At 28.0% G+C, this 25,435-nt stretch overlaps 2 protein-coding genes across 4 annotated transcripts in view; both read right to left on the bottom strand.

Moving 5' to 3' along the window:
- Positions 1-8,928: 8,928 nt before the first annotated feature.
- On the bottom strand, positions 8,929-17,989 carry LOC136092334 (uncharacterized). Of its 2 annotated transcripts, XM_065820318.1 has the most exons (5): positions 16,585-17,989; positions 16,364-16,513; positions 11,236-11,428; positions 10,795-11,007; positions 8,929-9,998 (listed from the first exon to the last, which is right to left on the bottom strand). In XM_065820318.1, the coding sequence occupies exons 1-4, from the start codon at positions 16,814-16,816 to the stop codon at positions 10,974-10,976; spliced, it is 609 nt and encodes a 202-aa protein (XP_065676390.1). In that variant the 5' UTR covers positions 16,817-17,989; the 3' UTR covers positions 8,929-9,998; positions 10,795-10,973. The 2 variants fall into 2 exon arrangements, with proteins under 2 accessions (XP_065676390.1, XP_065676391.1); XM_065820319.1 differs by lacking the exons at positions 8,929-9,998; positions 10,795-11,007 and having other exon boundaries at positions 11,074-11,428.
- A 1,521-nt stretch (positions 17,990-19,510) lies between these two features.
- LOC136092333 (solute carrier family 22 member 15-like) overlaps positions 19,511-25,435 on the bottom strand; it is a 33,277-nt gene continuing 27,352 nt past the window's right edge. Inside the window, exons 7-9 of one of the 2 annotated variants that reach the window (XM_065820316.1) lie at positions 20,522-20,616; positions 20,287-20,395; positions 19,511-20,080 (exon numbers count right to left, since the gene is read on the bottom strand). In XM_065820316.1, the coding sequence (XP_065676388.1) occupies positions 19,855-20,080; positions 20,287-20,395; positions 20,522-20,616 (430 nt within the window). In that variant the 3' untranslated portion in view covers positions 19,511-19,854. The remainder of the gene's footprint in view (positions 20,081-20,286; positions 20,396-20,521; positions 20,617-25,435) is intronic. The other variant, XM_065820317.1, reaches the window with a different exon arrangement.

The raw sequence follows: 25,435 nt of genomic DNA, 5'->3' as shown, positions 1-25,435 counted from the left end.
TATCTTTTAATTCTCTTCTCTAACTTTCTTTTTTTTTCGCTTATCTATTTTTCTTAAATATCTATTGTTTCATCATACTTTCCTTTTTTCTTTTATTTTTCAACTTTATTCCTATTAGTTTTCTTTTAATTATTTCTTTCCATTTTTTTCTTTTTCTTTTTCTTTACTATTTAATTATTTTCTTTCCGTTGAAAAAAAGACGTTCGCCATTTAATGAAGCCATTGCGAAGCTCTAAATTACTGATTTCCATTTTTTGTCTGGACTTATGCGCATGTCACAACAAATTAATACAACTTCCGGCGTGCGACAGTGTGACTGCAAAACCCACAAGAGTAAATAAGTAGAGTTGTAGTTATTAATAAAGTTTTCAAGAAATGGGTTATTTATATTTAATCATTACAAGTTTGTTGTGGCTCGAAGATTTAGAACAATTGATGACATTTGAATGATTTTGAAACCAATTTTCAGCAATTTTCGGATTCGAGACATTTAACGTCCCGGGGAGGGTTGAGTCGGGACTTGGGACACAGTTGCTTGAATCCGGGACGTCTGGCAATCCTAACATGTATATGTATATATATATATATATATATATATATATATATATATATATATATATATATATATATATATATATATATATATACACATATATATATGTATATATATATATATGTATATATATATATATATGTATATATATATATATATATTAATATATATATATATATATATATATATATATATATATATATATATATATATATTTACATATATATATATATATACATATATATATATATATATATATATATATATATATATATATATATATATATATATATATATATATATATATATATATATATATATATATATATATATATATATTAGGCCACTGTCATGTATGAAATATCACTTGGCTTAGTGTGCAGTTTAGTTTATGTATTGTATATACAGAGCTGGAACCAGTTTTTTTTGGTCTTTGAGATAGCTAACTTCCAGACATGGAGCAAACTCCAAACATTTATTTGTTTATACTTATGTCAAATAAGGATGCTTTGCAAAAAATTGCGATGAATGGAGGCTAGGAACAAAAAAGCCCCAAATTTTGTGCCCCCTCCCTTCCCGAAACGTAAGAGCAATAAGTTGATGAAATATTTTTTGTACTGTTTTTAACTAGACTACTATTCATCAATAAATTTTAAATTTCATAGTAAAATATTTTAGCTTTCAAAAATTATGACCATATAAAGTTTAAACCCCCCTCAATTTGAGGGGGTTATAAATTTTATATGGTCATTATTTTTGAACGCTGATAGATAATACTATGAAACTTAAAGTTTATCGATGAATATGAAGTCTAGTTGAGAACAGTAAAAAAAATATTTCATCAACTTGTTGCTCTCACGTTTGGGGCAAGGAGGGGGCACGAAATTTGGGGCTTTTTTGTTCCCAGCCTCCAATCGTCGCAATTCTTGCAAAGCATCCTTATTTGACATAAGTGTTTATACTTAAATGTTTGGCGTTTGCTCCATGTCGGGAAGTTAGCTATCTCAAAGACCAAAAAAAGCTGGTTCCGGTTCTGTATACATATTAATTAACTCCCGTAAAAAAAATTTTTTTTAAATCTTGAAACTTTTTGGGAAATACAAAAAAAAAGCTTGCAATTTTCACAGTGGAGTTACTTAAGGTCCGGAAAGCAAAACTTTTAGATCGTTTAAAAGTTATGATATTGAAAAATTTACAGTAAACAACTGCGCTTTATGGTTGATAAAAAAATTATCTATCAAATTTGATAGATATTATATAAATATTTGATAGATATTATTTAACTAATACGTAAACTAATTGTTATTAAGTGTATACATAATATATAAACACTTAAAAAAATTTATTTTGCTTATTATGTATTGGATGTTAGTTTTTCGCTGTTTTTTTTTAAACTACCGTGCAGCTGTTATGTATTAAATAACATTAATAGTTGTATCATGCTTTTAATTGGATAAATAAAGTTATTATTTGCTTATATCATGCTTTAGGACTTTTGGATATTTGGACTGGTAACTAATTAATAATTAGCCTAATAACTCAATAATACATTAAGAGTTGTTTATGCTTTTATGTGGAATCATAACATTACTATTTGTTTATAACATGTTTAAATTTCATAAATATATTTTACGTAAACAAATATAAACTAAAGGAAAGATTCTCACTTTACTTTTTAATTAAATGATAAACTCATATTGTGATATCAACATGATTTCAAAAAAGCTTAGAAGACTTACAAAGGCTTTAGTAAAAAGAATATTTAGTCGAAAAGGTTGAGTAGAAAACCCTATAATTTACACGTGAACGATTTGCCAACTTACAAACAGCTCATTCATTATGGTTAAAAGTTTGAGAAAGATTTATTTTACGGGCAGAAATTAACTTTTGACTTGAAAATTGACGTGACAAAAGTCAGTTTTTTTAACCTTTGATAAATGATAACCCATTGAAAAATAAAATTTCCAGAACATTTCAAGCAGTGTCCATATACCCATTATAAGTTGGTTAGAAAAGAACTGAAAATGTTGTTTGATCTGTTTGCTTGTCAGTGTGATATTCCAATTATTAACAATTGTAAAGATAGGTGAATATAATTTAAAACAATTTTTTTGAATGTTAAGTGATAAGAATTTTATATGTGTAGTTAGAAGTGCCCTATCCAGTACCCTATCCAAACCTTCCAGAAACCCCCGCCCTCCCCACCACCACCACATTTAAAGGTTTGCAGAAGCGTTTACAACAAACTTTTTAAAAATAATTTTAATTTGATAGTAAAACAATGAACATTTAGGCAAGCTTGATGTCGAGAAAAGTAAGTGCACAATGAAACAGTGTGTAAGAAAATTAAAAAAGTAATACATGGAATTTTTTTACCAGTACCATTATGCATTTACAAATACACTTCACAAAAATGGTAGATTTAACATAAATGGTAAGAAAAGAGCATTAACTGCTTATCTCAATCATTTGACCGAGACTTTATATTTCATCGACTTGTCACTTTAAATTAAAACAGTTTCAATTTTATAATACCTTACTTGTTTTAGGCCCCTGTTATGGTAAGAGAATATTTAAAGGACAAATGATGCAAGATAGGACAAAAATGAAGTTGGAATTTAGGTAGTGTGGACCAAGCAGTGGCAACAAGGGTTGTAAAATTGTTTATTAGAGAGAGAAAAGAGGCTACTGTAAGATAAATTAGACAGAGAAATCTTCAAACAACATCAGAAGTTGATTCAGATAAAATTTTTAGTGTTGAATCCTTGACTTTAGATACAGCTCGAAGTGACTAGTTTGAAGGGCAAATAGTTAATGAAAAATGGTACTATGATATTAAGTTAGTAATGCTAACGAATGCGTTAATTAATGCGGTAGTAAGGTAGTGGTAGAGCGCTTGCCTCATAAGCGAGAAGTTTCAAGTTCAATCCCCACCACGTCTCTGGTAGTACCGCGCTCAAATTGTTCCTTTACGCAGCGGCCATGTTCTTCAAAATTTGATTTTTTGGAGTTATAGAGTTGAGAGAGGGTTGTAACCACACCTACGCCTTCATGGCTTTGGGGAGGTGAATTGAAATCTAACAAAAAAATTGACTGTGTAATAACTGAACATAGGGTAATTTGCGAAAAAACAAGAATTGCTAATTCAATTGGTTCTATGCACCGTCAAGAAATTAAAAAGTAATTGGGGTAAATAGAAAAAAAGACAAAAATTCATTAGTTTATGAAATGAACAAATAAATTTTTGAAAATACAAGACAATGAAATACAAGAATAATGGGGTGTCAAACTGTGTCAAACCTGCCTTGTATCAAACCACCAAATATAAACATCGTCTAAATTTTACTTATGAAAATAATCCTTTTTCTGGTCTAAAATAATACAGTTTATCAACAAACAGGAGATAACAGAGTTCAAAATAATGTATTGGTAAATCTCAAGGGTAACTTTGACTGATGCTGTGAAGAAAACTTTCTTTATACTATGCTACTAGATGATGAAGTTGTAATTGATTGAGCTCTTAATCTAATCCTACAAATTAGGTAACCAGGAAAATTGATTCAAATTTCAAGTTTAAAATCAAAGCTATGGCAGTTAAGCTCTTGCTTTTCAAAACTGATGTTTGGACCGACTTAATTGAGGTTTCTTCTATAAAGGTTGAGCCTTTGAGTTTTTGTTTCTTCAAATGAGTTACTACAAGCTATTCAAACTTTAAACTCTCTCTTACTGATATGCCAAACAATTTCCAATTTGTAGAAAGAGGTGTAAAATTCATATCCGAGGCTTCTAAACATTTTTACGAACGGCTGAAAAGACTTTTTTTTTGCTAAAAACCAAAACAGAACCAAAACGAGAGAAATTTGTAACATACAAGTTTGTGTATACAAACTTGTATGTAACAAATATTGTAATCAAAAACTATTTTGACAACTGAAAAAGTTTTAACTTAAAGAATGTTAGACATTTTTTAAAAAAAAGAGTTTATTTAAAAAATTAAAAAAAAAACAAAACGGTTAAAGTTGCTGAGTTGAATATATATGTACCTGCGTATGCCAAAACACCCCAATCAGAACCAGTGAGAACAGTTGTTAAATAAGTGTGCTTACTTTAATTACCAGTTAATAAAAAACCTTGCTCTCTCACATTTGCAAACTAAGGTACATTTTGCCGACTGGTTCTAATGAAATTCATTGTTTAGGGGAGAGGTGTGTCATACACAATTTTTTTACAATCCTGGCCCCAACTATTTTCAAATACAGCCAATTTTAAAGAGATTTCTGTGAAAATTTGACAGGAAAACTTGAAAATTGCTTTATAACTAAGTATTTTAGAAAATACTCAACTCCTTAAAATTTGAGAAAAAACACTAATATATGAAAATTTCAAAGTAATTTCCCAAAATGATTATAACTCCAAATTGTCTAATTTTTATGGATTCATGTCTATATTTATGGGTCACATTAATCTCAAAGTGAGCCAATGTGTTTCGAAAATAAAAGTGTGTATAGACAGTGGCTTAATATACATATATATCTATATATATCTATATCTATCTATCTATCTATCTATCTATCTATATCTATCTATCTATCTATATCTATCTATTTATCTATCTATCTATTTATCTATCTATCTATTTATATTTATCTATCTATCTATATCTATCTATCTATCTATCTATCTATCTATCTATCTATCTATCTATCTATCTATCTATATATATATATATATATATATATATATATATATATATATATATATATATATATATATATATATATATATATATATATATATATTTATATATACATATATATATTTATTTGTTTATTTATTTATACATGTAACATGCATAGTTATAGTTTTTTATATTTTTATATAAAACAAATGATGTTAAAAGTAAATTTGTTTTCAATTATTCTTATATGATATTACTTAAAGCATAAAAAATGGAGTGGGGTGTCAAAGCAGAAAAAAAGGCTTGTCATTAATAAAGAAGTTGATGCTTTTTACAAAAAAGTAGAGGAAGTTGCTGTAATTCAAGATGTTGCTTTTAATTATGATCAAGAAGAGCATAAACGTTTTTCGCTAAAAACAAATAGCGGTAATGGCATAAGTATTGGTAGTTTCCAGTCTTCTGAAATTATCATAGATACAAGTTCAGAAAAAAATTAAAAATAAGTCCCTTCATGAAGAAATTCGCGTTTGGGCAATTCAATATAATGTTGGTAATTATGCAGTGGATGATTGGTTGAAAATTCTTAAAACGAAACATGTAGAGTTGCCTAAATCATGTAAAACATTTTAAAAATATTCTTCGATCCATTTGAATATCTCGAAAATGGGTAGTGGGGAATTTGTTCACTTTGGTACACAAACTGAACTTTTTAAGTATATAGAATGTGATTTGCAATACCTCGAGTTAAGTTCAGATTGCTATATATTACTTTGTGCTGAAGCCACTAGTTTTGATTCTATACTTATCACATTAACATTTAATATTGATGGAACTCCTTTATTCAAATCCAGCACTAAACCAAAAACCAATTTGGCCTATTTTAATGAAAGTAATGAAAGTACTTGTCGGGAACCTTTCATTGTATCTCTTTATTGTGGCCCAAATAAACCAAATGACATAAGTAGATATTTATCAGGGATTGTTGAAGACTTAAACAACTTTAAATATCCAATCAAAGTTTTTGGACAGAAGTACTTTAGAACTTTTTGTATTGAAAGCGATGCTCCGGCGAGAGCATTTATAAAGGGTGTAAAGTATTTTAATGGTTACAATGGGTGTGAGTATTGCAGACAAGCTGATAACTATATTATGGGAAGATTGTTTTTGGTAGTCCCTGTTCGAACTGATCAACAGTTTTTGAATTTTCAAGAAAAAGATCACCAAAAGGAGATGACAGCAATTTGTAGTATTGTACCTCCGTTGACTTGTGTACCAGCTGAGTACATGCATCTGTTATGTGAAGGTATGTTTAGAAACCTTTTGTTTTTATGAGTTTCTTTAAAATGTTTGTTCAAAAGCTCGTTTCGAATACCGCCTTCTAATCGGATTCCTTTATCAAATAAGATTGTTAAAAATGGGAACCACACGACTAAAGAATATAAACACAGGAAAAGTGAGACCATTAATTGAAACGGACCAATGGAAAGCAACTGTATTTAGAACTTTTTTTGTTTATTTGGCACCATTAGTCATGAAACCTTTTTTTCAATACAGTGTTTATGCTCATACTATGCTTCGCCATTTAGGAGCATTGAATATGATTGGATCAGATTTCCACCGTATATGGGTAATATTTCCTGGTGTTTAAAGACATTTGTTACGACGTTTGCAGATCATTTTAGGAAAGATAATTTAGTGTATAACATTCATTGTTTTTTTCATTTAGGCGAGTTTGTAAAAAAATCTTTGTCTTCTAGACTTTTGGTCTTGATTTTCTTTTGAGAATAAGTTAAGGCATATTAAAAAGAGTAATAACTCCAATACCAATTGCCTCAAACAGTGCATCAATAATGCTACTAGAAGTTCAGTTTTTAAACCATTATCATCATCTTGCAATACTTTATTTTATTTGTCTACACATTCACCAAACAATGTATATCTCACCTCTTCTTGAATATTATGTGTTACTTCTTTTATTACAGATGTTGTTTGTAGTGGAAATGTCATGACTTTATATGAAGACATGTATATCTACCCATACCCATACCCTTCTTTATGCACATAGGTTTGTATAAACACTCTTATAGCAGTGTATGCAATGTTTCAATAATTAACAAATGTGTGTGTATTCCTTGTGAGGAAAGTATATTTTTCATTATTCCATTTGCATCTAATAAAATGTTCAGTTATTAATCAAAATACCAGAACGATATATACATATAAACTGTCAGTTTTTGTAAACGGTATCAAATTTTGCACTATAAAAATTCAAATTTTTAAAATTTTTATAAATATTTTGTTTAATTTTAATAATTGTTGCCAAAAAGATGTTATAAGTTTAATTTTATATGATTTTTTATTATGTTATTATAGTTTTCCTTTATTTAGGGTTATTTTAAACTAGATTATGTCTTTAATTTGTCTGTATTACAACTTGCAATTTTCTGCAATTTCAGTTGAAAGTGGTAAATGTATTGACTTTCAAATAGAAACAAAAACATGTAAATTATGTTCAACATGGAAATTAAAAAAACACACGCATCCGGTTGAATATGAAAAGGTCCAGTCATCGCATTACCAAAAGTGTAATATTAGTAATACTGGATCATCATCTGTTATAGAATCAAGTGGTGTTTTGAAACTTTTTCATCGTTTGAAAAGAAAATAAACTTAAGTTATACCACATATTTGGCGACGAGGATAGTAATTCTTATACCTTATAACTATTCTTATAACTGTTGTTGCTAAACCTTATGGAGATAATGTAGAAATTAAAAAAGCAGAGCGCATTGGTCATATTAAAAAACGAGTTAACACGCGTTTAAGAAATTTTAAAAAAAGCAGTAAAGCAATTTTAAGTGATGATAAAAACTAAGGAGGAGCAGGTTATTTGACAGAAAGTATTATTAAAGCATTGCAAAATTACTCTGGCAAAGCAATCAGACAGAAAATTTGGAGTTTATATGCAATGAAAAATAGTGTAGCAACTGTACTTTTTTATTGTTCTGAAAGTTATGACTCGAAATGCGCCATTAATTTTGCTTGCGCACCAAGGATTTTTGGTGCAAATTCCAGGCTGAAAAAGTAACAAGGGAAAAAAAAAATTTAAAAAAAATATTTTTAATCCTTCTGCTGTTTGAGATTTTTTAAAACCAATATTTATAGACCTTTGTAGTTTAATTCTTTAAAAAGTGTTTGCACTGTAAAACACAAAACTCTAATGAGCTTTTAAATCAATGGATTCGGAAACGTTTTCCCAAAGATATATTTGTTGAGATCAAAAAGAATTATTAAAAGGAGCAGTTTATATAAGTGGAGAGTTTTGAAATTTTTTTTTTTTGTTTTTATTTTTAAATTGTTTTTCTAAAAATAATGTTTCATAATCTGGCGACGGAGATATTTTTCAAACTAATAATCGATTGGGTCTGAAATTCGGCACACTTGATTGTATTACATGTGATTTTTTTAGGTCAAAAAACAAAACCTTTAATGCATGTAGTAATTGCATACGTAAAGGATCCCGAGTCAAAATTTCAGTTCAAACTTGTTTAAAGTTGTTAAAAAAACCCTGTTGTCAGTTCTTTATTTTTGGGCATAATTATGAATAATTTTAAAACTTTTAACGGGCGGCCCAAGATAAATGGCATAGGTGGTATTTTTATTATAACTTTGTTATTTTTTAAGCTAGAAAAGTGAATTTTTCTTAAAAGATTTATTATTAAACTCTCTACAAAATGACATGATTTATTTAATGTAAATAGTCTCCATTATTTTTTGACATACGATATAAGCGATTGGTTCAACTAGTACAACTTTCTAAAGCTACATTTGCTCTAATGTTTTTTACAGCTCGTTTAAGTTCTTGAATTAATGTTAATTTTGATTTAATTTTTATTTCATTTCATTTGGTGAACGAGTTCATCCCATATTGAGTAAATTAAATGATTGAGATCGGGGGAATTTGGAGGCCAGTAGTTTTTGTCAATAAAAGCAGGAAAATTATCATGACACCATTGTTGAGTTAAATGATGCGTATGTGAGGTTACTCCATCTTGTTAAAATGTTCAATCATCACCAAACATCTCGTTTCCATATTTCAAGGTCACTGGCAACACTTTTTTTTATACCAGTCATGATTCACTGTATCTTTGTCCAAAATAACCAGTGGTATAACACCTTTTGAACAAGCTCCCAACCAAACCATTACCTTTTGAGGGAATTTTTGTTTCTGTTTAATACCACCATCTTTATTAGCTTCATTACGATTAGTGGACCATATGCGATAATTTTGGGCATTGCACATACCATTTAAACCAAAATTTTTTCATCTGAAAACAGAATTTTTAGTGTTCTTTTCGAAAATGGTTTCTTATCCAATTTGCAAATTTAATTCTCTTGACTTGTTGACCATTTGTAAGCAGTGGTTCAACTCTGTTTGTATGCCTGCAAATTGAGATCCTTTTGAAGTATTCTTTGAACACTGGTTCTGTAGATACTGAGTTCATTAGCTAATTTTTGAGATAAAATCCTCTTTTTACGTTTCAGACGACTTCTGATTTTTTGGATGTTTACATTTGTTTGAACTGATCTTGGACCACCTGATGGACATTTCAACTCGATAGAGCCTGTCTCTCTTATCATTTGACACCACCGATTTATTGTACAAAACTCAATGACACTCTTAATATCAGCAAATATTTTTGATGGACCATCACCATTTTGGTATTTAGAAAGTACAAGCTTTTGCAAATCTTTAGATTTCATTATCTACAAATAAATAAATGAATTTTTTGAATTTGCCAACTATAGTTCAAAACTTACTCAATGTGTTAACTCAAATGTTTAAATGACAGCTTTGAGGTGTGGGACACCCCCTACACCCCGTTGGAATGCAAGATTTTATTTTAATGGTATACTACCACCATAAATTAGCTCAAAAAAAATTAACAAAAGTAAAAAATACGAATCTGACAATTTGAAATTTTTTGTGGAATAAAATGGTTCGTTATTAAAACATCATATCATTAAAAAATCTAATTTTAAGCCACTTTTTATTGAATCAATACTACTTTGTTTTACGCCAAAAAAAAAAAAAAATTTTTTTTTTTTAAATTTTACTCACTTGATAAAAATACAAATTTTTTAATTTAAATTACAGAAAGATATTACGTATTGTTAAAATATTCAAAAAGCAATTTAAACAACTGAAATTTTAGGACTTTTAAATAGGTAATTTGAGCTCATGTTACACGAAAATGGTGTCTTTAAGTGAAGTTAAAAATAAATGTTTCTACGCATTGTTTTCTTAGCTAATAAATTTTTCTTAATTATAAAACATCTATATTTTAACTTTAAAATTTCGCGCCTCAGATTCTTTTATGTGTAATGATAATATTTTACCAACACAAAATATTGAATATCCTTTTAATTAGATAAATTAAATTCAAAAAATACAAAGTAACTTGAACATCTTAGAAATCTTTAGGTATGGTCATATTAACCGAATCATCGCTATATGTTATAACATTATTTTATATATTATAATACATAAAAATCTGACTACCTCAGGATTAAGAGGTTTACTGTGTTGTTTTAGGAGGTGAAACCAAGAACTTGTTACCATGTTAAAAATGAAACCATTTTAAAAACTTGACTCTAGATTTTAAACAATTTAATACTTTTTGAATTTTAAATAGTGGTTCCAAGTGATTCAACTGTACAATTAAATTTAAGTGCACGAAACTAATTTTTCATATTCAGTAATTCGTATCCAATTCTGAAACAAAAAATTAGCATAAACTTTCACGAGACATCAACAAAAACAAGAAAATACCACCAGCAGTTAGTGAATTTTTTTTCAACTTATATACAAATATTTAACAAAACTATCAAAACATAAATAATATAAAAAATAAAACTGGGTACTTTTTGCTTTACAGGGTACTACTTGCAAATTTTGCAAGTAAAATAATTTAAATACGCGAAAGAAAGTAATTCAATTTACGTTTTACGGATTTCCGACCTCCAAATCCGAAATTCTATGAAGAAATGTAAATTTGCTGGCACAGCGACAAAAAAGAGTGCGACTAAACACATATTCCAGCCTGACGATAAAGAAGATGACATTGTGTTTTGACCAACTAGATAGGCAGGAGGACAATGCGCAGCGTGCGTAATCACTATGACAAACGATAACACTAAAAGCATAAAGTAAAAGACATTAAAAATAATTGATTTGATTATTAAAAAATTATATTAAAAAATTATAATTATAATAAGATTTTAATTGATATAATTAAGATTTTAATACATTTAGTTTTTATTTACGTATGTAAAAGAGTAACAAATATGATATGCAATTTTTATTTAAATATCAAAATTTTTTACTGAAATATTAACATTTTTTAGTGATGTATTTATGTTTTAAGATACCAAAAAAATAAAAAAATAAAAAAAAATTTACAATTTTGTTAACTTAGTCTTACCTTAACATACAAAAAAAATGTTTAAACGTTTAAAGCTAATAGAAAACTACCACAAGTAAAAACAAGTAATAATACAAGTTATAACGCGTGTGAATATACAAAGGATTTTTATTATAAATATGCAAATAAATTGCTAAAAAGATTCATTTCTATAAAAAATTGCACCGAGGTTGTCATACTAGGCCTCGGCAGGAAGCGAGAGCTTTAGCTCCGGGTCTCGCATACGCTGTCCTACAAAGATTTACAAGAGCAATTTACAGTTTACGGTTTATATAATGTAGCAATTTACATTATACAAACCACTGTTTTTTTCTTCTCTATTTTTAAATATTAATTAGAAAAATTAAAAACTTTGGTGCTAACTAAATCATATAAAAAAGATAAGATTTAGGTTTCCGATTGAATATTTTGGTTACAAAGTGCAATTATTTATTTTGTAACAAAAAAAAAAGAAATTTTTTTTTTTTTGAAGTGCTTGAGATTATATTTTAACTATACGAATGGAAAACAACTTGTCGACTTATAATATAAGTTATTCTATACAAGAATAAATTTTTTGCTTTAGTAAGTTAGACTTTTAGTATTATAAACAGGTTCGTAGCAACCGGGGAGAAGGGGGCCCAGCAGGGGCATTCCCCTGATAAATACTAAATATTAAATTTTGCGATCAATTTATTCTGATATTAGCATTTTATTTTATTAACATTCGGCTGTATGCGTATGTAAAAAAACAAAAAAAAACTATGAAGAGGCGAGTCTCGAACCACAGACATTCCGTTTACAAAGTCATCGCCTTATCCAAATAAGCTAAACGCGCGGATCAGTAAGAAACAAATAATATAGTTATTTTAAAAATTCTTCTTCTTCTTTCCATATAAAAAATAAACTTAATTAAAATTAACTAAATTGACTTATTGGAAAAATAATTATTGAATATTGTATTGTCATCAAGCAAGAGTATGTATGCAAAATTTGTAGAAAATCTATTATCAGGAAGTGACTCAAAAATTGATCGAAAGATTGATGTTCACAGACAAACAGAGACGAGGAGTTAATAAAAGCATTGAGAAAAAAAGAGAACTTTTTCTTTTTATTTCAAACACTGATATGCAGTGCATATCTGTGTTAAGATTTTTTTTATCATAAAATCCTTGGTATGAAATACCGCGGATATCACTATAATATTAACCCGTTCGTTACCGGTACTCCGCATAGCGAGTAATAAAGCATTTAAAAAAGTGACGAAGATAGCAATAAAGATAAAGATCTTGATTGCTATCTTCTGGTGACTTTAGTAATGATGAGGATGATGATTTGATAGAATTTGAAGTTGAAAACAATACGACATTATTCATATACCGTTATTCAAAGAAAAATTGAAAGTACATTTAAAAATGTTGATGAATTAGAAGCTGTTATTCCTTTTTTCTAATTCTGTTTTGCCATCATCTGATGGATTTTAAGATACTGACAGTAAAAGCTTTTGCGTGTCAAGCACAAGTTACAGCGAAGTTGAGGCTTTTGCCACTCCTAAAAAAGGTCCACGTACATGAGGTGGAGGTACCAGACGAGTATGTGTTCGAGGTGGTACTGGTATAAAATGCAATAAAGGAATTTCTGCTAAAGGTTTTGCTGATCCTAAACATGCATAAGTTATTGCTGATGATGCTGCATTCAATTTAAATATATAGAACTATGCTGTCCAGGGTAGTATGCCTAACCATTGTTGAGAGCATAGTCGTGGTAGAGTGCGAAGTCGTGGTAATAGATGTAATAATAGTCACAGTCTTCCTCTGTCAACTTGGGAAAAAATTAATAAAGATGTTTCTGTTCGTCTAATTGATTTCCTTAAAATTTTTTCAAGAGGGGTTAAGTTAGAATGGAGCAAAACCCAACTTTCCTCAATTTTGTAGAACTTTATTTTCTAGTTGAACTTTTGAGTTTGTTAGTTACAAAAAATAATCGGTATGCAGAGCAATTTTTTGCTGTCAAATTAGACAACTCTTCTATGTGGGAGGAAACTAATGTTGCAGAAAATCTGTGTTGATGGAACCTTTTATTGGTCAAGGTGACACTCTTTACACAGACAATTATTACACTAGTACAACACTAGCAAAGTATTTCCTTGATAACCAAACACATCCATGTGAGGCACAATTTGATCAAATCGATAAAATTATTCAAAATAAATTCTTAATGAAGTTTTACAAAAGGAGATGCAGTTTTCTATAAAAATAATGATGTTAATAATCAAATGCTGGCATGTAAATTCCGTGCATGGAAAGATAATGCTTTGGGTAAACAAAAAGTTGTCTACATGTTGTCAACATGTCACTAACCATTCATGAGACTTATTAATAATCGAGGATTGAATGTTCAAAAACCAATTTGTGTAAAAGAATACAATAACCACATGGATGGTGTAGATCGTGTACAACTCCAAAGCGTGTAGCTGTTACGGAAAATATTCAAGTGGTATCGAAAACTTGCAATAAGGCTTATTTCTCAAGGTATTTTAAAGATTTTTGTGAAGCACACTCACTACAAAAATACCACTTTCTTAGATTTTCTTCATGATACAATTAAGTTGACGTTATTGCCTTTACCAAAGCTAAACAAAATACTTGTTACAGATGATACTTTACACCGGCTTACTGGGCGTCACTTTCCGGGAACCAAACAGCCATCACCTGATGAAAAAGATAGACGACCTTCTAAATTATGCAGTTTGCTATGCAAGAGGAATTCTTAACAACAATGGGAAGCCACTAAAAACTGTGCATATATGCAAAACTTGCCCATCCGAGGCTGGGCTACATATTGACAACTGTTTTGAAATATATCACACAGTGTTAGATTTTGTGTAGAAATTAGTATATATACATGTTTTTTTTTTAATGTCTTGTCTTACTGTTCTTTACTTTTTGACTTTCTTGTTATTTGTTCTTTTTTGAAGAAACCGAAATATTTTAAATTTTAGACCAAAAGATTCACTAATCTATTATATGCAATAACTTCAAATAAAAAATGTTTGGGATTTGAAAATTTTCAGAGTTACTTATTATATATGTCTGTTTATTGTTTACAAATTTGAAAATAATCTGACAAAAATAAGACATATTTTTACTTGATTGAATTTACAATTTCAGTATTTTTTAATTTTCAAAATCTGCCATTATTGGTTACAAGACCTGATGAAATTTTCTTGTTTCATTTGTTGAAAGATAAACTACTTAAAAAAAAAGGAGCAAATTTTCAGAGAAATTGAACATTTTTTAAACTCATAGTATAATTTTAAAGGTAGTTAATTTTAAGAGTTAAGATATCACATTTTAACACGGTAATATAAGGTTGCAGAGTCGGGTAACGAAAAAGTTCGCAAAGTTGTTTAGAAAAGAAAAAGCCAGTGTATTTAAGATGAAAAATGTTACCATTGTATCTAAGATGAGAAACGCAAAACATTTATTTTCAAAAAACCACTAAAGTTGTGTATCAATGATTTGTGTCCAAATTATTTAGAAGTAATGAACTATGAATAAAGAACTGTCTTAAAAAAAACAACTAAAATAATTAATAAAAGCATGGTTATTTCAAAAAAAAAAAAAAAAAAACTGAAAATATGTGCGAACTGAAGTGAAGTTTTTAATTAGATTGTACTAACAGATTGGTTTCTTAAATAAAAGATCAGTTTTTATGATGTTATAAAAAAATAAATTGATAATATTGTGTCATAAATCTTTTCTTTTCCTTTGTTTTCATCAGGGATGCGGAGTCCCAAAAGGACTCCAGCTTTATATCTCTACTTTTTCCAAGTCTGTAGTGTCCAGAAGCTCTAAACATGTTTGTTGACTTATAATCTGCTATAAGAAAAAAATTCATGAAATTTAATGACTTGAAACTTCTTATTTTTAAGCCCGGAGTCCTGGAGTCCTTGCCGCCATTATACTTAAGGACTCCGGGCTCAAAAAATGATTGTTCCTCTAACCTAATAGTCTTAATTTTTTTCCAATTAGTAGTCCAAACACTTATTTATATTTTTAGAGCTCCTGGATACCAAATACAAGGATAAAGAATCTTTTTGCGACTTTCAAATCCGTAGTCCTTTTTGGGACTCCGCATCCCTGGTTTTCATATTAAAGCTTTTAAGTAAAATTCAATTTAAGAATTTTTTTTAAAAATACTTAAATATTTGAAAAAGTGAAAAAAAAAAAATACTCTTGTAGCTCTTTGTTTATCAAATTTTCTATTGATGAAGTTGTAAATGAATAAATTAATAGCTTATTTGAAAACCCAAAGAAAACACTTGTCTAAAGAATTTTTCTAAAACAGAAGTTTTTACGGTGCAATGCAACCTTCATTAGGCACATATACTTGTAACTATAGCGTTACAAGGATATGCTTATAATGAGGGTCGCATACTTGTAACTATAGCAATAATGGATAACAAGGATATGGTTGAGTAAAATCAAGTTTGTATCTAATAAAGCAATTTTTTAATTAAAAAACATATTGCTCGAATAAACATGGCTTGCCATGTATGTTTTAGGAGAGTATTTCTCCACATTTCATTTATGCCAGCCAAGGCCTATTATACAATATATAAAAATATTACATACAACAAGTTACTAAATAAGAATAAAAACTTACAAAGCAATAAGAAGAGAACAGTTCGAGCTTTTGACCATAAATGAATTGGCATGTTTCGTCGTTTTAGCAAAAATGAAGCAACATATGTCACAATTAATAGCACATATAAAATCATAGAAATAGCTAAGCCAGTACGAACTGTTATAATTACTATAAAAAATAAACAAACATAATTTTCAACTTATCCATTTGGCATTGACTTATTATTGAAGTAAATATACCTGATTCCAGCTTTGGAGCAGTTAAAGAAACAGAAATCTCTTTAGAACTTGAAAATTTAGAAACAATTTTCCACAAACTAAAATTCAATGTATACGCATTGTAGGATAACTTCCACCAAACTCCAATAAAAAATGTAATATAAGTCAAAAGGAGAGACAAACAAAAGCAGCCAACAATTCCGGCAATTAAAAAAATACTCTTTTCCATTTTATCAATTAAAGAATCATCCATTTGCTAAAAATAAAACTGTTTTTTGATTATGTGTTTCATAACAAACATAATAGAATAATTTAAATCTAAATAATACACTATTGACATAAAAAAATTAAATATAGCTAAGAAAAAAAGATCACGAACATAAGCACATATTTCACATGCATATGAGACAAATATTGAATATGACAAGCATATCTCAGTTACAATGTTATATAACTGAGAAAATACAGCAACTTTTTATGATTTGATAATAACAGGGGAAAGTATAAATAAATTACCTGATAGTTGAGGGTATAACCAGGTAGTATTTTTTTCAGAAAAAGAATAATTAATTAAACACAAAAACTAAATGAATAGGTCCTTATATGCATGCATAGTCCTTTATACATAAATACTGCTTTCACAAACTCAAAACCTCAGTCAACGAAGTAACTTAATTATTAATTACTAATTAGCAACAAAGTTTAGGCAGTTTGTCATTTTTTAAAATGTAATTTTTAATTTTTTAATCAAAGATTAACAACTAACTACAAAATTAATAAAATAACTAACAGCATTTATCTTCTTTATAAGAATACCTTCATGGGTATTCTACTTCATATGTATTCTACTTTACTGGTTGAATAATGTTCAACAACATTTTCAATTAACCGTTTGTAGAAATCACCTGGTTTCATTATGATCATGATCATCATGATCATAATCATCATTATCATGATCATCATTATCATGATCATTATCATCATGATCATCATGATCATCATCATGATCATCATCATCATCATGATCATCATCATGATCATTATCATCATGATCATTATTATCAGCATCATCATCATCATGATCATGATCATCATGATCATGATCATCATGATCATGATCATCATGATCATCATCATATTTATCATCAGTGAGCAATGTCTTGTTGCCAGTACAGATTTATTATAAAAAGTATTGTTTGAGTCCATTAAGTGAGTGGTGACAAGCAAACAAATCAGCACAGATTGAGTTCATTGATTTTGGTTATGTTCACTGCAAGCATCTGGTATCTGTGTCAGCACTTCTGAACCTTTTCAATTAAATGAAGATGCTTCTCAACTTGCATATAAAATGACACTCCATTTTTTATGCTAGTTCCATTTTTGTTTACTGCAGATTTTTATGCATAATTTAATACAATAACTCTTAATAAGATTTAATATATATATATATATATATATATATATATATATATATATATATATATATATATATATATATATATATATATATATATATATATATATATATATATATATATACAGTGATGGCCAAAAGTATGGAAACTTTTTTAAATTACATTTTTTTAAATTTGTATTAAATAAAACCAAAATTATTTAACCCGAGTGTACTTGCAATAGTCTACTTTATATATACTACAAGTTTGAACTTGTCTTTTCTAAGACATTTTATTACATACTAATATTTCTTAATTTCGATTGGACAAAAGTATGGAAACTTGTTCAAACTTGTCACTAAACATAAACAAATCTTATCATTTAGAATTAAAACGTGTTAGAATCTTTGTTAGTTCATCATAGTTTACTTTTATATTAATCAGTATGACACCGCGAAAATATTATTCTAGTGATATTAAAAACAAAATAGTTGAGTGTTTTAAAAACGGTAATAAACCAATTGATATTTCTCGAAATTTTCAAGTTTCAAAAGGTACAGTTTCAAAAATTATTAAAAATTCAAAGAAAGGGGAAATGTGGAAGTAAAAATGAAACCTGGAAGACCAAGAAAAACAACAAAAAAATTGGATAAAGTTATAAAAAATACCTCTACAAAAGATCCTAGAAAGTCATCAAAGGATATAAAAGAAGAAATCTTGGAACAGCATGGAGTTTTATTATCTGACAGGACAGTTCGTAGAAGGTTAAATGATGCGGGCTTATTTGGAAGAAAAAAACGTTAATTTCTAAGAAAAATAAGAGGGTAGATTATTGTTTGCAAGGGAACATTTAAAATGGTCATAAGTTTCCATACTTATGACCAGGCCTAATTTAAAAATTGAATTTTTTTTTGTATATGTTAATAAAAAAAAAATGTTTTATTTTATTAAAAAGTTGTATTACGACTTCAATAAACATATGCATAATATGTAGTAAGTGTTGCATTTTTTATAATTAAATAAAAAGCATTTTTGAAAAGTTTCCATACTTTTGGCCACCACTGTATATATATATATATATATATATATATATATATATATATATATATATATATATATATATATATATATATATATATCTATATATATATATATATATATATATATGTATATATATATATATATATATATATATATATATATATATATATATATATATATATATATATATATATAAATATATATAAATATATATATATATATATATATATATATATATATATATATATATATATATATATATATATATATATATATATATATATATATATATACACACATACATATATATAAAAGAAAACATTGTTGAAATAAATTTAAACCTAATGAAACAAAAGATTTCTCAATTTTGCAATAATACAAATATTAAAACAGTAGAATTAGAAAAAAATAAATAATAAAAAAAATCTACAAAATAACTAAAAATACTTAAAATAATCTGTAATATAATATTAAAAAATCAATATATAAAAATATAATTAAATAAAGTTCTGTGTAATATAATATCTTCTGCTCAATATAATATTTTCTGTTCAATATAATAAACTCTACTTAACATTAAATCTTATATTCAATATAAAATATTCAGTTAAAAAAAATTATTTTCTCAAAATAATGAGAAAGCAAAAGAGTTTAAACTTTAAAGAATTTTAAATATTTGAAACTTGTGTATAAAATTCGGTTTATTTAAAAAATATACATATATTTTTTTTAAAAAACAGCAGCATATGATTGTAAGAGTTTTGATAAGATTAATTTACTTAATCAATGAACACTTTTTTGATCAATGAATGCTTTTTTAAACTTAGTTGATTGGTATAAAAGGTTTTTCAGAGTGTTATAGCTTATTTTCTTCAACCTGCATACTGTCTTCAAGTTTTTCAAGGGTCGCCTTCTCTTTGGTTTCTGGTAACCAATGCATCAGAAGCGCAGATACAATAGTTAAAACCCCCATCATCACAAAAGGGACTCTCCAATGAATTACACGCAACCATTTTGAAATCCAAGGAGAAAACATACCTCCAATACGACTTGCAATCAAAACATAACCAAGTGCTTCCGTTCTTAAAATTAAAAAAAAATAAAGCTACCTAATTTAAAAACTTCTTTTTCGTCTAAAATTTTACTAAATAAAATATACTATTAATCCAAAATATATCAAAATATTTTTTGAAAAAAATATTGCATTTGTTATTATTCCATTTATTTCAATATTTATGTATTTATATTTTTATTTATACAATTTCTAAAATAAATAAAAAAGTCAGACCTAATCTGTGTAGGAAAAAGTTCAACAGTCCACGTGTATATAGTGTCATAGGAGAGGGTAACAAAAAATTTGCCAAATAATCCTAGTACCACTCGGGTGTTTATAAAACCTGAAAAATTATTTGCAATTAAAAAAATTTTTTTTTTTTAGGGAATATTATTTTAAAAGAAATAATATTATAGAGAAATCAATATCATTTAAAAAAATAATTTTAATTACAATAACATTGACATACGCTGTCGAGTTTCTTTCTCATCAATAACAGTTACCAATGCACAAAGCAAACCAGCTAAAAGCATAGGATAAACTACAGTGCATTTCCGACCAACACTAGAAAAGAACCATGAATATAATTTCAATCAAAGCAAACCTTCATATAAAAAGATAAACTTATCAAACATGTTTACAAAAATTGGTTATATTAAAATATGACTGAAACAAAATAATAAAAATCTATTGAGTAAGATTGCAATTCTCTAAACGTTTTTCACTCACAGTAATTAGCTGAAGTGACACATCTTTAAGAAATCAATTTTTTCTTTTGTAGTCACAAAATTATTTTTATATGAATTGTTTTTTATGTGTTTTACAATAACATTAGTTGCCATAAACTGATAAAAAAATTTGATTTGTTATGTAGTATTATTAACAGATTTGGTTTTGTTGTTGGTGTGAAACTGTCAATGTTTTTTTTTTTTTTTTTTTTAGATTATTTACCTCCCCAAGGCCCGAGGGGGGCCACTACAGTCGAGGAGGCTACTCATTTTTTTTTTTCTTCTTGTGTGTGTGTGTTTTTTTTTAGTTGTTATTCGTGGTGCAACCCTCTCTCAACTCTTTAACTCCGAAACACGATCCTTTCCAAGCAAGGCCGCTGCGCGGAGAAACTAAGTTGATGTATGTGGAGTTACATTGGGTGTTTCGTTTCTGACAACTTTTTGAAAATGGTTACGTTACATGCACAACTGGGTAAATAATGGGCCAAAAAAAGTCTGTAAATTTTTCAAAATTTTAAATTGTCATCTAGAGGTCGCCATCTTGAAAAAATAACTTATTTTACACTTTTTCACCTTTAAATTTGAATAACTTAAAAATAATTAATTTTATGTTATGTTACTGGAAATTTCAATTTTGCTAATTGATATAACAACCAACTTTTTAAAAATAAGTTTATGAAATTTATATACATACAGATGTTTATTTTGCAAACTATCAATGACTTTTAGTGATCAATTAAGCTCAAAATTTAAATTTTGCATTTTATTTAAAGTATTAAGTTTTTTAAAGCATTTAATGAATTTTTTAGCAAAACTTTATAATACGGCGACCTCTAGACATTAACCAATTTTTAAAAAAATTTGACGAAATGTTCATCCGATAACCTTTTATTACATACACTAAGTAACATAACATGAAATTAATTATTTTTTAAGCCATTTAAATTTAAAGTTGAAAAAAAGGTAAAAAACGCAACTTTTTTAAGAAAGCGTCCTCTAGATGATATATTTAAATTTTGAAAAATTGACAAATTTTTTTTTCGCCCATTATTTACTCTGTTATGCATGTAACGTAACCATTTTCGAAAAATTGTGCAGTAAATGTTAATTTACATTGAGCGAGGTGATATAATCATTGTTGTTTTTACAAACAAAAAAAAGAGGTTAATTCATGATTAAAAACTTTTTAAATCACAAATTAGCATTTCTTAACAATGCCTAAAAACTGCCAAACTACAGTAGCGGCATAAAGTCTTTGCCACATTCAGAAAAACGAAAAAAAAGTCATTAATTTTTATTATGCAAAAGTTAAAGCACCACCAAACAGCACCAAACATGACTCAAATGATATAAATGCATAGCACTTGTATAAAAACAACACAAATGTTAATATTTTGAGTGTCAACCACGCGCATCAATGACTGCCTGTATGCGCCTAGGCATTGACCGTACCAGCTTTTGGACTGTGGCAATTGGGATTGCATGCCAAGCAGACTCCAACTGTTGCCACATTTCATCCAAATTGCTGGGCTTGCTTTTCTGCACCATTCTGAACAGTTCCTTCTACAAACTTTCAATGGGGTTTAAGTCAGGACTTTGTGATGGTCATTCAATCACATTAATGCGTGCGGTTCGAAAGTATTCAGTAACTTTTTTGGCTTTGTGGCAGGGAGCATTGTCTTGTTGGAAAACAAATGTCTTATTCCTGCCAAAAAGCTTGGTGGCAGATGGTTCAACTTGTGTTTTGAGTATTTCTATGTACTTGTCTTGATTAACAGTGCCTGTACAACGATACAGCCGGCCAACACTAAATCCTGACATGCAACCCCAAATCATAAGGGAGCCTCCACCATGTTTCACTGTTGGTGCAACACATTGAGAAATAAATCTCTCACCAACTTTCATTCTAAAATACGCTCCACAGAATACAGTAAAACAACTCTCATCACTCCACAACACTTTATTCTACTGTACAACAGTCCAGTTCTTGTGTTGCCTTGCAAATGCTCATCGCTTTGCAATATTGTCAGGCCGCAATAATGGCTTCTTGGCAGCAATTCTGCCATTCAACCCAGCTTGCTGATGGCATTTCCTTATGGTTCTTGTTGCCAGATTGATGCTGTGCGTTTTTCCCATGTAACTGGCTACATCAGATGCAGTGTCGAAGCGATTAGCCAGACTTGCCCGAACCAAAAGCTGATCTTCCTGAATGGTCGTTTTGCGTGGTCTGCCAGAACACTTTTTGTTTTTTACTGTTCCAGTCTCTCTCTCTCTCTTTTAATGGTGTAGGTGACAGTCCTCAAGCTAACCTTTAATGCTTTAGCAATGTCCCTGTTGGAAATTCCTTGTTTTGACATTACCACTATTTGCAGGCGTCGTTCAAGAGATAATGGGATGGCCATATCAATAACAATCCTATACAAAAAAGCACATTTTTTCTAATAACTCATAAAATTATGTAGAAAATAATTGTTCACGTTAAGTTTAGTTGACAAGATTTATGCCACCACTGTATTAAGATCTACAACTCAATAACTCAATATCTGACTCCGCCAAAATCTTGCAGTGTTTTAATTTTTTGCTGGATTTATTTTTGACAGACTTTTTGGCGCATGGTTTATTTTCTGAAACAACAAGATAACTTTTTACAATTTAAGGTTCTGATGTTTTTTCTTATCGAGTTATGCAGCATCATTGAATTTTAAACTTTTTGCATGTGTTGAATTTTAGACTTGCTGACATTTGACTTTTTTTGAATTAACTATTTTGGGTTTGCTTTGCTTGATTCCATTTCATGTAATCATGAAAAATTCATCAACCAAAATTACAAGAAATTAGTTTAATTTATGCCCCTGTGCTAATTTTATACTTACTATTATGTGGATTAAAATAGTTATATTATATTAAAATAATTTAACTCATTAAAATAAACTTTTACACACTCATTAAAATAATTTAATTTATATAGATATCTTTCGAAACAATTTTTACGTCAGCTTAAACAAATCGTTTGTTAAAATCAAATAATAAAAATACTAAATAACTATCATTCGACTATTTAAAACAAATGACAAATGTTTTGTTATGAAACTGAAACTTTTAAAAGCATGAAAATCCATCAAATCAGATTTTACAACTTTTACAGAAAATTGATACCTGAGTATCTTTTGAAATTTAACTTGTACTAATTGTTATAATATTCAATTATATAAATTTGCATTGTATTGTCTAATCTTTTTATCATAGCGATTAGAAGCCTTACATATTAAATTCTATAAATTTATTGCTTACATATTAAATTCTATAAAATCTAGAATACCTGAGTTTGATATGACATCATTACAGCTTTGAATTTTTTTTTTTTTTTTAAAACAAATATAATATAATATAATAAAAAAAGCATAATAAAATTTTAATAACATTTTTCATTTAGTCAAAAACCTCCAATACAACCATAATTCAAAAAACTTTATGAACTGAAACTCAGCATGAACACTGTATTATAATCAGTAAAGATAAATTAATAAAGGAAAAACCTTGATTGTGCGTAAACTAAATGGTTTAATCAAACCTCTATGGTAAACACACACATTCATCAACTAAATCAGAAATTTTTTTAACAAAATTACAGAAATAATAAGACTGATAAACCTAATATTAGCCTTAGAAACAGAAACAAGATGGCAAAGAAAATAAAAAAAAGCCCAAATGTTTTTTGTGAATATCTCAATAAATATTTATTTTGGTAAGTTTAGTTAATTCTAAGCTAATTTTTTTGGTCTATTTGTGAAATAAATACAACTTATGCTTTAGCAACGCCATGGCAACAATAAAATATTACTAATAAAAAACAGTTATATATCAAAATCATGTAACTATTACTTTTATCCTGACTCCATCATATTCTAGAAGTTGGAAACCCTAATGTGATAAAACTGTGCTGGAAACTCAAAGTTTTAGGTAAATACTTACTAAGAAACTATTAAAAGAATTAAGAACTTTAATCTAAAAAATTATATAATTTTAGAAATAAAATTGTTTTAACATAAAAATTTCTACTAAAATATAAAAATTAGCAATCCAAGCCTTCTCAGAAAAGGCATGTGTTCGCACGCCTTACATGTCCACATTTATAATATTTTGTTTTGTAGGCCACAGCTCTTTGCAAGTTTTGAAAATTAGAGCTTTTAAAAAGTGCACTGAATAAACAAATGTAAACTTAAACTAAAATTACAAATAAACAAACCATAAACTGAAAATAAAAATAAAAAATAAGTAAAAAAATACAAAACTTAACAAAAAAAAAATTAAAATCTTAACAAATGATAAAATAGATAAAAGATAAAGCAGTAAAAATTAAATGGTTTATCTTTTAATTGTTTTATTATTCATTAAGATTTTGATTTGGTTTGTTTATTTTTAATTTTCACATCGCTTAAGTTTAGTTTTTTCAGCGCATCTTTAAAACATGCAAGTTAGCAAAACATGCAAAGTACCGTGGCCAAGTTGTTGAAACAAAATATTGTATGTGTAGTCATATAAGGTGTGTGATTGCACTCCTGTCCTGAAAAGGCAATGCATTATGCCTATAAGTGAAAAATAAGCCATTGCAATTTGCAATGGCTTAATTTTCTTTTATAAGCATAATGCATTAA

This window comes from Hydra vulgaris, chromosome 15 (genome assembly GCF_038396675.1).
Source record: "Hydra vulgaris chromosome 15, alternate assembly HydraT2T_AEP".
Classification (NCBI taxonomy): domain Eukaryota; kingdom Metazoa; phylum Cnidaria; class Hydrozoa; order Anthoathecata; family Hydridae; genus Hydra; species Hydra vulgaris.
The sequence above is the reverse complement of the archived record's forward strand: the minus strand, read 5'-3'. Positions and strand labels throughout refer to the sequence as shown.